The sequence below is a fragment of the Oryza brachyantha genome, chromosome 12, assembly GCF_000231095.2.
Source record: "Oryza brachyantha chromosome 12, ObraRS2, whole genome shotgun sequence".
NCBI classification, from domain to species: domain Eukaryota; kingdom Viridiplantae; phylum Streptophyta; class Magnoliopsida; order Poales; family Poaceae; genus Oryza; species Oryza brachyantha.
Genome location: NC_023174.2, coordinates 3,399,482 through 3,413,090, shown reverse-complemented (window position 1 = coordinate 3,413,090; position 13,609 = coordinate 3,399,482). Strand labels below are relative to the sequence as shown.

The following is a 13,609-nucleotide window of genomic DNA, read 5'->3' as shown; positions in this document are numbered from 1 at the left end:
TGTCCAAATTGAGGAATTCGATGGGGAGAACAGCAATTTCAGCATGCAAGTGTAACTGCTATATGAACCAGAACCACAATATATATACTGTGATTATTAAGTAAGAAAATGATGAAGGGTGATTAATGAGAGGTGAGTAATTAGGAGAGGGTGATGAAGTGCTGGAGCGAGTCGACGAGGCTGGGAGGCCAGTGCTTGGTGTCCCGGACGTAGGCGAGGTCGGTGTAGTGCGGGTCGAGCAGCGTGGCGATGGCGAACTGGTTCTCGGCGAGCAGCGGCGCGTGCTTGTCGGCGTAGAGCGCCGCCGCCAGCGCCGCGTGGATCTCCGGGTAGCCGCGCAGCGCCACCGAGACGTCCTCCATCTCGGCGATGGACTCGTCGCGGTCGCCGACCTCGTACAGCACCAGGGCGCGCCCAACACGGGCGTACTCCGACAGCGCCAGGTCCCTGTACTCCCGCACCACCGCCGTGAACGACGCCAGCGCCGCCGGGAACTCGCCGCGCGCCTGCAGCTCCCGCCCGAGGTCGAGCAGCCGCACCGCCTCCCCCACGCGCCGCGACACCGACGCGCTCGCCGCCCGCTCCGCCGCCGTCACCGGGTCGTAGTTGTAGGCGTCGGCGTCGTCCCCGCTGCTGCTGCTGCTGCTCGCAGCGGCGGACGCGCGGGGCGCGGCGAGGAGCAGGAGGAGGCCGGAGCTGACGGTGGACGCGAGCAGCTGCCTCCTCGACGGGGGCAAAAGGCAGCAGCAGCAGCTGCTGCTGGTGGTGGTGGTGGCCGTGGTGGGCGCTGGGAGATGGGCTGCTCCGCCGGCGGAGCTCGCCGGCGTCACTGGCAGCTGCATGAGGCGGATGTGAGGCGCGCGGTCGCGGCTCGCATGCTCGCCACGGTCGCGCGCGCGCGCGCGCGTGCGTGCGTGCGGAGCAGGATAAGGCTCGAGAGGCGGCGCGAAAATGTGAGGCTTTCGGCGCGCGCGCGCGCGTGCGGAGGAGAAAATTGATCCGTCGTTTCTATACGAGAGAAAAACTGGAATATTTCTGAAAAATCAGTTGCCGCGTATCAGACGGTACTTCCTCTGTCCTAAATGATTAGGTATGCATGATTTTTTTTTAAAAAAAAATTTTGCAACCACACCATTATGATTTTACAAAGTTAGAGAATATGTCATTGATAGCTTAATGACATATGGGCCCTACATAAGTCAATGACATGTAGGCCATGATGACATATCTATGGTTTCATGAAATTATAATGACATTCTTGCAAAGGGGGTTATTTGTCTTTTTTTTATGAAAAACCAAATGATATATTTATAAATAAAAAATTATAAATAAAACTTTTATATATGTATTCTGGTAGATTTAAAGGACAAAGTTGGATAATAAATTTAGATAAAAGACCTCAAAATACAAATACAAAATTTATATTATAAGCATATGCGGAAGAGAAGAGAAAAGATGAGGTGACAGTCTCTAATGCAGAAATTTGGCCATTAATTTTTTTCTATAGTATTAGTAACTTCAAAATCAGTGCTATATGAAAACATTTTCCAATATGACCCAATGGCATAGCCAAGAATTTTTCACCGCCAGTTGAAACTCTAGTGTCACGATACGACATCACATACCAATTTTATTTTTTGTACCATATAATATATATTAGTAGAAAATTTATAAAAGTATTGTAGAAAAATAGAAATAACATCTTAACACATTGATAATCCACTAATTTAAACAAGCAAGTTTGAAATTCAAATATTAACATAGATGGTTTAGATACAAAAGAAATTACATACAAATAGAAGATTATGATGTCACTGTTTATTATCTCTTGGTCACTAATTTTCTGAGAAGACATCTTGATAAATACTACTTAGATTTCACTAATATATTATCTCTTTCTCACCAAATACCCAATTTCCCAATACAAATCCGGCGCAACTGTTTATAAGCTCTTGCTCACTAATTTTTGGAGAAGACATGTTGCTCAATACTACTTGGATTTCACTAATTTATTATCTCTTCCTAGCCAAATACCCAAATACGCAACAAAATACCCAATCACCCAACACAAATCATATATAACAAATTAACAATATGCATTGAGATTGGGCACCATGCCACGTTACCACCGCTGCCTGCTCTATGGCACGAGGCTGTGCGCCTGCTGCCCAGTTACCCACCTATGTCCTAGCCATCAACCTTAACTGTTCGCTTCTTTCTACTGGGTAGGGCCATAGAGCGAGATGTGGGGTCCTTAGTGGGCTAATTTCAGGGGTAGTCACCCGTACTACCCCTGGCTACACCCCTGATATACATTTCTAAATATTAGTAAAAAATTATAAGTATTGATTCTAAATATTAATCAAAAATCGTAGGTGTTGATCCCCAAATTATGGTCGCCCTATTTTGGATTCACGGGGTGCGGTTCATTTTTAAAAGGGATGCTACTCAATCCATTTTAAATTGTTTGTCATTTTAGTTTTATCGTAAAACCAATATTTTTATCTTTGACCATCAATTATAAAAAAATCGTGAAGTTTAATAGTATATAGATTATATCATGAAAATATTTTTCAAGGTGAATCTAAAAATATAAATCCTATTGTGTTAAAAATCTATGATCATTTAGAAATTAATGGTCAAAAGACACAAATATTTGACTCAACAAAACTGGAGCGATTATGATTTGAGATGGAGGAAACTCATCATTTCTCCTCGTAAATCCATCAAGGCTTTATCTACCATGACCATGCAGGTGGTGCTGGTGTGGATCTGGTGCTACCATGCCAAATCTAGGGACAATGATGGCTATTTTAGATATGAAAGGGTGGATCTAGTCTGAGGACAGTGGGCGAATGGATCTGACACCTTCTTGGCTAGATCGGATGATAACCTTGTGGAGTGGACATGCTAGTCTACGATAAAGGTAAAACTAGAGGAGCAACCTCGTTAGCTTGTGGGCTACCTTAGGCAAATATTAGTTAGAGAAGGTCCACCGATACAACGGTATCCATGTGCCAACAGTAGTTTGGTTCATGGTAAGGGGTTTGGGATTTGATTATGATCGATAGGTAGGTGTAGGCCTGTCTAAAACCTGGGCCAAGCCTAGAAAAAACATGGCCAAAAAACCCAGGCTAGAGCCCAACAATTCTAGAAAAAAACAAAGCTCGGGCCTAGCATGACCCTAGGCTATTTCGTGTTTTTTCAGAAATTTCGGGCATTTTCGGACTTAAGGGCATTGATATCTAAGCCCCTGCCTAGATCGGTGCATGGTCATGCCAGGATGGGCTCACCGGGCTAGTCTAGGCTTGAACAGCCTTAGGTAGGTAAAAGTGAAAGCCTAGCCTAGCAGCTTACCAAGCCAACAATGGTGATGCTTTAGAGCACCATGATCCTTTTAGGGGATGTTGTTGAGTCACATCCCTCTCACCCCTAGCAAGGTCCTCAAGGTGAAATCAAGTCGAAGATTCCATTTACATACAAGGATGACTATTGGCAAGAATTCCTATAGTTTTAGGCAACAATCCTTGATGGCATCAGACCTCTGTGCGAGGTATGAGTGAAACTTTCTTCTTTCTCACCTTCTTCCTCCACAATCCTTTGCCCTATTGATGTGGGGGAGGCTACAGGTGTTTAGCTATTTGGAGAAGGCTTAGGGTGGCATGGTCATGGCTCTTTTTGTAGGTTTAACGGTGACTGATCATTCTCAACAATGGTTGGCCTTGTGCTAATTCGTTCCCCCACAGTGTATATATGTGGAGAGTGGTGATATGTTTTCCCCTTTTTTCCTTGATGACAACCTCCCAAGGTATAGTCTTGTATTTTTTCCCTTGCTTCATCAATATGAAACTTTGTGTGGTTCATTTTTTTTTAAAAAAATGCATGCTAATCTAGAGCTAGCTTAAATCCATTAACATTTATTATAGACGACCAGTTCAACTATAAGATCTAGCATGCTAACACCCTAGTGTAAATCCATACAACCCATCCCTTCCATAGTGGTGGGTCCACTATGCATAAGACGACTTTCTATATAAGGGTTAACATAAGAGTGCCATGGTTGGAGTAAACTTAATATATAAGTTGGCACGGAATTATCTAAACTTTCCATGCAAGACTATTAACACCAAATGAACATTTATGCCTAACAATCTAACGGGTCTAAACTAGAATACTGAGCCTGCACAATACACACGTGGACCAAAGTAGGTTACAAATGGGCTAGGCTATTGCAATGCCACACTTGGAAAATGGGTCATCCTTCTCCTCAACACCACTAACATTAGCCAAGATGCAAGTTACTAGAGTAAACACTTCATTTGCGCTTTAGCAGTACCATGTCCACCATAAAGAGATCACTACTATCATAATAAACTAGTGGATACCCTTGTTTTGTCTCATTCATTGTGCCCATGAACACCTTGTGTGCTTCATGCTTTATTTGCCACTATCACAAGCCCTACTGCCTAGGATGCAAAGCGACTCTTGAAACTATCAATGAGCTCTAATAACCCCCCATACACCTATACCAGCTGAACAAAGATCCCACTACATATTATGCATTGGCTTGCCAATTCTCTACACCTCCCCATGATCTCCTACCAATACTCCACGCCTCTCCCCACCCGATCTCTCTATGGTTGTAGAGAGTGATGAGGTGTGGTTCCTCAAATTAAGGATGCCACATAGGATACGCTAAGACAAAAAAACATCCTTTTTGACAATAATATTGCTTCAAATAAGGGAAGGAGTAATTCAAATATGCTAGGGAAATTAAGAAAATGTTTCCTTGGAGATAACACGTACAACTCCCAAGTATAGAACATAGATACCAAGCTTTATGAATTATCAAAAAGACCACATGTTTGATAAGGCATATTGAAGTATTACATGAAAATAGGCAGTGTGGAAGCCTTCTTTACTTACATGTTTGTATTGTTAAATAGGCATGTTGAAGAAGACATGCAAATAATCACATACACTATATTTACTAAAAGAATCCTTTTAAACTAAAATGACCATGTGCCCTTTAAATTAAGAGAAAATCTAACAAATGCCATTGACAAACGTCTAAGTCTAAGAAATGCCATTGACGAATCGAGTTCTAAGAAATGCCATCGTACAAATGAATTTGTCTGAGAAATGTCATTACCGTTAGGTTTCCATCTATTTTTTACCATTAAATACACTGTTCATACTATAGCACTTAACGGAAAAAATTGACGGAACCCTAACGGCGATGGCATTTCTTAGACAAATTCGTTTGTATGATGGCATTTTGTAGAACTTACACTCGTTGATGGCATTTATTAGAATTAAGTGTTTGTCAATGGCATTTGTTAGATTTTCTCTTAAATTAAAATGTATGCATGCTCACTAAAAGGTTAGTAGTGGACCTATTTAGAGTACAACAGTTGCAATTTAAAAAGAATTGAATCTAGGTTTATATGCTTATGACTTAGGAATCATAAAAATTAGGCTCTCCTATTAACAATGGTTTATAAAATGAGTTGATGCTCGACAAAGACTTTGACTGGATGGAACAATTCATAAACCCCAAATTTTCTTCATTGATATTATGGTATCATGCTTGTGCTAGGTTAGTTAGGCCGTGTTAACTTGGCACACTGTGTGGTGCAAATGCCGCTGATTATTGGGCTAAAACCATGCTTACTAACATAGATGGTATGCATATTAGGGCAGACCTAGGCCTCTGGCCACCCAGGCCATGGCCATGGGCTTAGGTGTTAAAGCCCATGTAGTGTTATCAATTCCATTGTGGTATTTGATTTATTAGGGTACCAAAGCACCGTTAGTTGGCTCAAGACATGGTCTAATGTTGGGTGCACCACCCTTCATAGTTACATCCATGCATGGGCCATGTCGGGATCCCCATAGTGTGGGGTTTAGATTGCAATAACATTTTTTTGAGGCAAGTGGCAAGAGCTTTGCCTTTACGTTAATAGGGTAGAAGAAGTGAGCACATGTTAGATATGCGATGGCGCGCCTGACTGACCAAAGAAAAAACAATGACTACAAAGGAATCATCGTGTTTTGCATTCATTTTGATGTAGCCAGATTGTCCATGACGTGTAAACAACCATCCCGTCAAAAATATTTTGATTTTCTTTGTGCACCCATTAATTCCTAATATCTTTCCACCACTGAAAGGAGTCGCCCTGGTGATTGAGTATGTTCGTGGAGTGCAAGCCTAATTTTGGAGTAGAAATGCCCAAACCTGCTTTGCATAAGCACAATCCAAAATTAGATGTCTCGCCATCTCATTTTCTACCCCACACATATGGAAAACGACATTGTTAGGCCAGCCTCTAAGTTGAAGCTTGTATGCGGTTAGTATTTTATTGTGGGCTAGAAGCCAGATTCAATAACATGAAAATGGAGAAATATACTTGTTTTGAAGAAAAGGAATATTTTGTGAGTTCTAAAATGGTAGAGCGATGTGGGGCATCTAGAATTGTACTGCTAAAATGCCCCACATGGACACCATATAGGTTCATGCATATAGGATTCATACCCGCATAATAGCCATGTGCCACCCTATATTGTATTGCCCACGATTGACATCTCTCAATATAAAGTCTAGGCCGTGAGAGGGGAACATAAAAATAAATTTCCTTTTAATTTAATTTACATGATTTTCTTATCCTTCTTTTTTTTTCTATAAAGTAGAAAACTGATTCTAGGGGTGTGCTAAAATTTCAATTCTTCGTAGATGTGGGATACCCAGATATGGGGTATACCATGTACTATACTTATCTATATAGAAAAAAGGAGTTCCAAGTTGTAAAAAAAGATGTAAAGATAGAATATCAGGTTAGATCGATTAGTATATGGTAAGATCTGGATTATATCGTCCCTAGATTACTGTATTTAGTCGTATATAGGCCATATAAGCTTAATCTTGTTATATTAGGTCTCTATCTCTAAGGCCTTGCCCATTGGTATATAAGGGGACGTGGGGATCCCTGAGGGGGCACGACTTATTAGATTGCTGAACTCTTTGTTGCAATTTATTCCCACATCAACATACAACCTTAGCAAGAGTAGGGCATTGTCTCATCTTAAGAACCTGGACTTGGGTAATAATCTGTCTATTGCATAATAATTGATTTCTTCTCCTCTCTGGCCACCCATAGTATTACTGGTGATCTCGATCGTGACATTAAGCAAGTAGTATTATGTTCCTAGTTTCTATTTTCAATGTTGCAACAAAAAATATCAAATATTTTTAATTATAACAAAAAATGTGAAATAGGTGTTGATTGAGGATTCATTGAATTATTAGGGGATCCAATCTAGTTAAATAAAGAGTAAAATACATGAGCGGTCCTTAAACTTGAGAGCGAGTGTCACTCAGGTACATGAACTTGAAAACTGTATATCTAGGTCCATAATCTTAGTTTAATGATTCGTAGCGGGTCCAAATCTCATTTGACCTAGACTGACTCCCGACGCAACAATCCACGCAGGAAAAATATTTTGCAATTTACCCCCTCCACGATAAAGAATGCTGGAATAATTGCAATTTAATCCTTGACGGTATAGTACCTCTCTATAAACCCCCCAAAAATCCCCCAACGTGGCAGCGTTTTTGCATGGGAGGGATGTGATCGGTTTAGAAAAAAATCCCCCAACAGGTTTAGTAATAAAATTATTTATTAAAAAGGTTTAAAAAATAAAATAAATTCTCCCCACTCTCCCTTCCTCGAATGCTTTGGCTGGGGGAAGAATGGGAGGGATATGAGGGGTTGGGGGATTTTTTGAGGTTTCTAGAGAGGTACTATACCGTTAAGGATTGAATTGCAATTATTCTAATATTCTTTATGATGGAGGGGGTAAATTACAAATATTTTACCTACGTGGATTGCCACGTCGGGAGCTAGCCTAGGTCAAATGAGGTTTGGACCCGCTACGAATCATTAAACCAAGATTATGGATCTAGATATACAGTTTTCAATTTCATGGACCTAAGTGACACTCGCTCTCAAGTTTAAGGACCGCCCATGTATTTTACTCTTAAATAAATTCTAGAAAATTATAATAATTCATTATAATTGATCTAGTATTTGAATAAATTATTTTTTTGATGTGGTATACTTATATGAAGTTTGTTACACTTTCAACATTCGCTGTAATTTTGTCGGTTATGGTGTTCCTCAGAGTTTAATTATGGTTATACTAAGTATTATTGGTCAATTATCAATTATATTTCTTAGGTAGAAAGAATGGTGAATTGGTTACTTCTTAGCATTCTAGGGCTAGAGGAGTGGGACCCATGGACTATGGGCCCACTGGACATAGGAAGAACCAAAGGATAGATCTATACTTTGTGCCTTATGTTAGTATTAGGATTGCATTTCATGGTCTAGCTAGCGAAGTTTGAATTGTCACCTCATGTGGCTAGAGAGTGTTCTAGGGTTTGATCTTTTCTCTAGATGATAGGTAATCTTTGGTCAAGGAGTCTTCGGAAGACTAGAGCTAGTCCAAGGCTGGTTACAGACTGGTGCGAGACTGGGAGCCCAACATTATTTGAACGAAAATTTTACTTTTTGATCTTCGTTTGTTTTAGAATTTCTTGTTGACCCCTTTTAATGTATGCGGTGACGAAAAGAAAATCCGAAACCCCTCCAAACATTACATCAAGCAAGAAATTATGCACACAAGCACATAAATATCACATTTCGTTTGTTACAAGTTTCTATTTGTAGGCTATTACATATGCATGGTCTATTACAAACGGCTTGACATTAAAAAAAATGCACACACAAAGAAACAAGAAAATGCCATCGACACGCAGTTCCATACAGATATGCACGCAATGATGCAAACACAATCTTAGACCTAAATTTCCATTCTAGCACGCAAGCAAATCGTGGAGAGTTGTATATATTGATAAAGAACCGCATAAATCTTGGAAAATCTGGTGATTATTAGTTGAGAATATGTGGGAATAAAGAAGGAACAAACAAAAACAAGTCTTGCGAGCAAACATATTACTTTTCACACACAAGCATGCACATCCCTGCATATGGCTTCTGTTTCAGTCTAATAGCTAGCTAACCATACACCTGCACATACTGACAAAATTATATGAGTCGATCACTTGCAAGTAAGTGCATGTATCATCATTTCACCAACATGGGGCACAAAATATGATCTACATGCATGCATTATCACTCTTAAGCAGTACACGTCTCCATCTTTACATGTTTTGTTTCATCTAATGTGGCTTCAGTTTCTAATTTTCATTTCCAAAAGTCTCGAACTTCGTTAATTAGTTCCAGACCCAAGCAGGGCTTAGTCAAAAAATAAGTTCAGTTTCTTCTTTAACTCCTGGGGAATGTGTTAACATGGTCAAGCACTTATCTTGTAAGTATGAAGTAGGAGTATCCAAATTGACAAACTTTGTTAAGAAATATATTATGCGTATAATTAAGGAGCAAAATGCATGACACCCTCATTCTCCTTTGCATGCTTAGTTACTGCCTTACCGTCAATGCTCCAACGTTCCCAAATATTTTAAAACTGCATATATTAGGTGTTCTTAGAACAAGAAATTAGTTTAAATATTTTTTAAAAAAACTTTAAAATGGTAGGGTACGTGTCTCTCACCTGAAACAGTTTATTATCCTAGAAGATAGTGTGTCCTATTAATTAATTAGTTCAATAACTGCATCAATTTTTTTATTATTTAGATAAAAAAGATACGTATACCATAAACAAAAGCAAGATAGTGGAAACATATCAGTTCATTATTACTGTGACATTTTTTTCCAACATGGCAGTGTGTATTATCTAGTTCCTACAACCCCCCTTAAATTTTGAATCTTGCCTTAAAAATGAAGAATATGTTGTCAATATAAAAATTAAGGCTGAATTTGTTCTTGAGAGAAAAGAGAGAAAAAAAAACTCTGAGGATGCTTTTCAAACTGATAAACAATGTGTTTTTTGCAGAAATTTTCTGTCTAAATGTTGTTTTAAAATCCCCTCACTTTCTTTGGCTAGTTATACAATTCGCCATTCAACAGTAGATTGTCCAACCTCTGCTAAGAGCATAGAGAGTATAGGGTCAGTTGTGTTGGCAATGTATATTGGTAGTAATGGTAGATGAGGGTCACATAAAATCAGAAGTGATATGGCCCCTGGAGGAAATGTTGGGTGATGATTTGATTTCAGTGATATATAGTCATACATATATTGATGCATCGCATACTGTTAGTTAATTTTGCACATTGATAAGGATAGATACTCCTAGATCCTCACAGACCAAAGCCCAATAATCTATTATTAAGGCTCATCATTGCTTGTTGGAATCATATACCAAGGTAATTAAAATCATTTGACAGGCCTATCAACCGTCACAATGGCATGAATTAATCGATACAGAAATTCAAATATGGTTATTTTTCACAACTCACCATGCATTTGTATGCATTTAGTTGATAAGATAAATATATTTTTTTTTCTGTTTTTGTAAGCAGGTCAAGATGCCAATACAGATAGACAAACATATATATTTTGCATTAGAAAATACATCTCAGTAACTTAGGTCGGATTAAAATCACCAGAAATGCAGTTAGTTCCATCTACTAGTAAATTAATAATATCTTATTATAAACTAAAAATGATCCATGGTACTAACACCCTTATCTTTTCGCTTATATATGCTTATGCTTATAGGCCAAAATTTAAATTTTTAACATTAAATTTAGAGTTAATTTAGAGATTTTTTTATCATAGTTATTTTTCAGCATTGGCTTTTAGATCACTAAGAACACATATATAAAAGTTTTATTCACAAATTATTATTCATTTGCAAATATGCCGTTTCGCCTAATCCTGGTATAAGCCAAAAGATGGGCAGCAATACACTAAAATATCTAAAGGGGATATATATTCAAGATTTTATTTAATATTGTTTATATTTTATTTATTGATGGTATTACTTTTAAAAGTAGTAGAAATATGAAGTCAAATGTGTATGTTTGCAGAGTAATTTTTTCACGTTAATTTAAAGATCGAAATAATGTTCGGTACCATGCATATATATATTTTAAATACATACCTACATAAATTAAGATGTACAGGATATTGTTACTGGGACGGGGAAAATGCAAACCAAATCCGCAGCTTACCATATTTTAGTAGTCAAATGCTTTGGATTCGTGTCCACTGCATACAATAAGTTGAACCTTTCAAATATCTTTACGCCATATTAAACATCGCTTTATGCACGTTAGACAAAAACCTTGTAGAACCCACTTGGTACCAAATGCTCTATTTGGTGGAAAAAATGTGGTAGTAACTGAAGATAAATAAGACAAATCTTGCACCGAAAGTACTTCCTTCTAAATAGATATGTTCGTCAAACAAGGTATCCATGCATAATAAAGTTGGTTTTATCTTAAAAACCAAACTGAGGCTCCTCCAGCCAATCAAAAAGTTATTTGGAATTTTTCAGAACTCACAATACAATGCCTCCCTTTTTTTTGTTATATTCAATACTTCCCAAATAATCATGAAATAGAGAAGATAAGTACTACATAGAAGACAAGTGTTTTGAAGTACAAATTATTTCAATAATTAAATACAGGCAACATTTTAATGATGGAGTTAATGCAGAAAAAAAACACTCATTTATATCTGCTCTCTGTGAGGATAAATTGAATAAGAAACTTCTACTTTTGTCTAGATATGCAATTCTATCTTGGTAGCATATCTATTGTAATTAATAAGTGTGAAATGAATCTGCCAAATTTGCATTAAAGGGATATGCATCACAGCCTATAGCGACCGACAGTATTGTGTATAAATACTTGGTACTCCCTGCTAATACATATAACACCAAAAAATAAAAACAACATATACAGAACAGTGTCCCAAGATTAGTTTTACATTGTCTCCTTCCCCTCCTTTTTTTCTCCATGGAGAAGGCTCTAGTTCTGATTGTTGGAGCAGGTCCATCCGGTCTCGCAACAGCAGCATGTCTTAGCCAGCTCTCCATACCGTATATCATCGTCGAGCGTGAGGGTTGTACCGCATCGCTGTGGCGTAATCACACATATGATCGCCTCAAGCTTCACCTTGCCAAGGAGTACTGCGAGATGCCCCACATGCCATATCCTGAGTCTACGCCGACCTACGTCCCCAAAATTCAGTTTCTGAGGTATGTGGATGATTATGTGGAGCACTTCAACATTTGCCCCAGGTTTAACTCATCTGTTGAGTCCTGCTTGTATGATGAAGTGAAAAAATACTGGGTTGTCACCACACATGACCAAGTGAATGGCATGGTGACCAAATATGCAGCTAGGTTCTTAGTTGTAGCGACTGGTGAGAATAGTGCAGGGAACATTCCTAGTATCCCTGGACTAGAGGATTTCTCTGGCCATGTCATGCACTCATCAAACTTTAGGTCAGCAATTTCTTATGTTGGGCAAAGGGTGCTTGTTGTTGGATGTGGGAACTCTGGCATGGAGATTGCTTATGACCTTTCAAGCCATGGAGCAAATACCTCCATAGTCATCCGCAGCCCTGTAAGTACATACTACCTTTCTATAAATTTTTTCTTTCTTTATTTTGCATCCTTGTTTTTTAGGTTAAATTATTGTAATAATCCTATTAAACCATTTTCTTACACCACAATTTCTTGTTGTATTGTTGTGAAGCTGCATGTTATGACAAAGGAGCTGATTCACCTGGGGATGAAACTTGCAAGCTGGCGCCTCCCAGTGAAATTTGTAGATTTTGTTCTTGTGGTTCTTGCATATCTCTGGTTTGGTAATCTCTCAAACTATGGCATTGTGAGGCCAAATATGGGGCCACTGCTTCTTAAGGCAAAGACTGGACGGTCTGCAGTCATAGATGTTGGCACCACTGAGCTAATAAGGAAAGGGGATATCAAGGTAACAATATTCCTGACATAATTAATACTCCTGGTAAATGATGTATAAATGCTATTTGGTACTTCACAGGTTTGACAATAATTAAATTTATGTGGCATGCAGGTATTTGGTCCAATATCTTGCATCAAGGGGAATGTTGTTGAATTTAATGATGGGAAAGAGAGTTACTTTGATGCTATCGTTTTTGCTACAGGTTACACAAGCACTGCAAACAAATGGCTTAAGGTATGCAATATGTTGGTCATATGGTAGTCAGTAAATACAAAAAAAGATGTCAGAAGCCATCACTTTCTCTTCCTGCATATGTACTTTAAATGGGGGTAATTAAGAGTGCCCACAATACTATATACGAAGCAGATTAAGAAAATCTCGCTTGACCCAACAAAATAAAATGATGCATGGTTATTATTAGAAAACTATCGTGCTATCTTTATGTTTAGCTGTCTTTCCTTTTATTTGGAAATCGTTCTTACAAAAAATAATTATGATTAAAACTGCAGCATGGTGAGGGTATGATGAACAATGAAGGCATGCCGAAGAAGGACTTCCCAAATCATTGGAAAGGTTCAAATGGACTCTACTGTGTGGGGTTTGCAAGGAAAGGATTGTCTGGTATTTCTCATGACGCCAAAAACGTTGCTAATGACATCAAGGCCTTCCTAGATTCGATGGCACCATTCTAA

The 13,609-nt window shown here is 38.7% G+C and overlaps 2 protein-coding genes across 2 annotated transcripts; one reads left to right on the top strand and one right to left on the bottom strand.

Annotated features, from left to right (window-relative positions):
- On the bottom strand, positions 1-989 carry LOC102700854. Its single transcript, XM_006664343.3, has one exon. It carries the CDS (start codon positions 840-842, stop codon positions 141-143), a length of 702 nt encoding a protein of 233 aa, XP_006664406.2. The 5' UTR covers positions 843-989; the 3' UTR covers positions 1-140.
- A 9,132-nt stretch (positions 990-10,121) lies between these two features.
- On the top strand, positions 10,122-13,609 carry LOC102722067 (probable indole-3-pyruvate monooxygenase YUCCA11). Its single transcript, XM_006663817.2, is given in 5 exon segments — positions 10,122-10,235; positions 11,790-12,557; positions 12,690-12,926; positions 13,029-13,151; positions 13,427-13,609. Coding segments are annotated over 5 exon segments (1,425 nt in total).

Excerpts from the sequence above, each read along its gene's own strand:
- LOC102700854 (XM_006664343.3), bottom strand. The coding sequence starts at position 842 with ATGCAGCTGCCAGTGACGCCGGCGAGCTCCGCCGGCGGAGCAGCCCAT.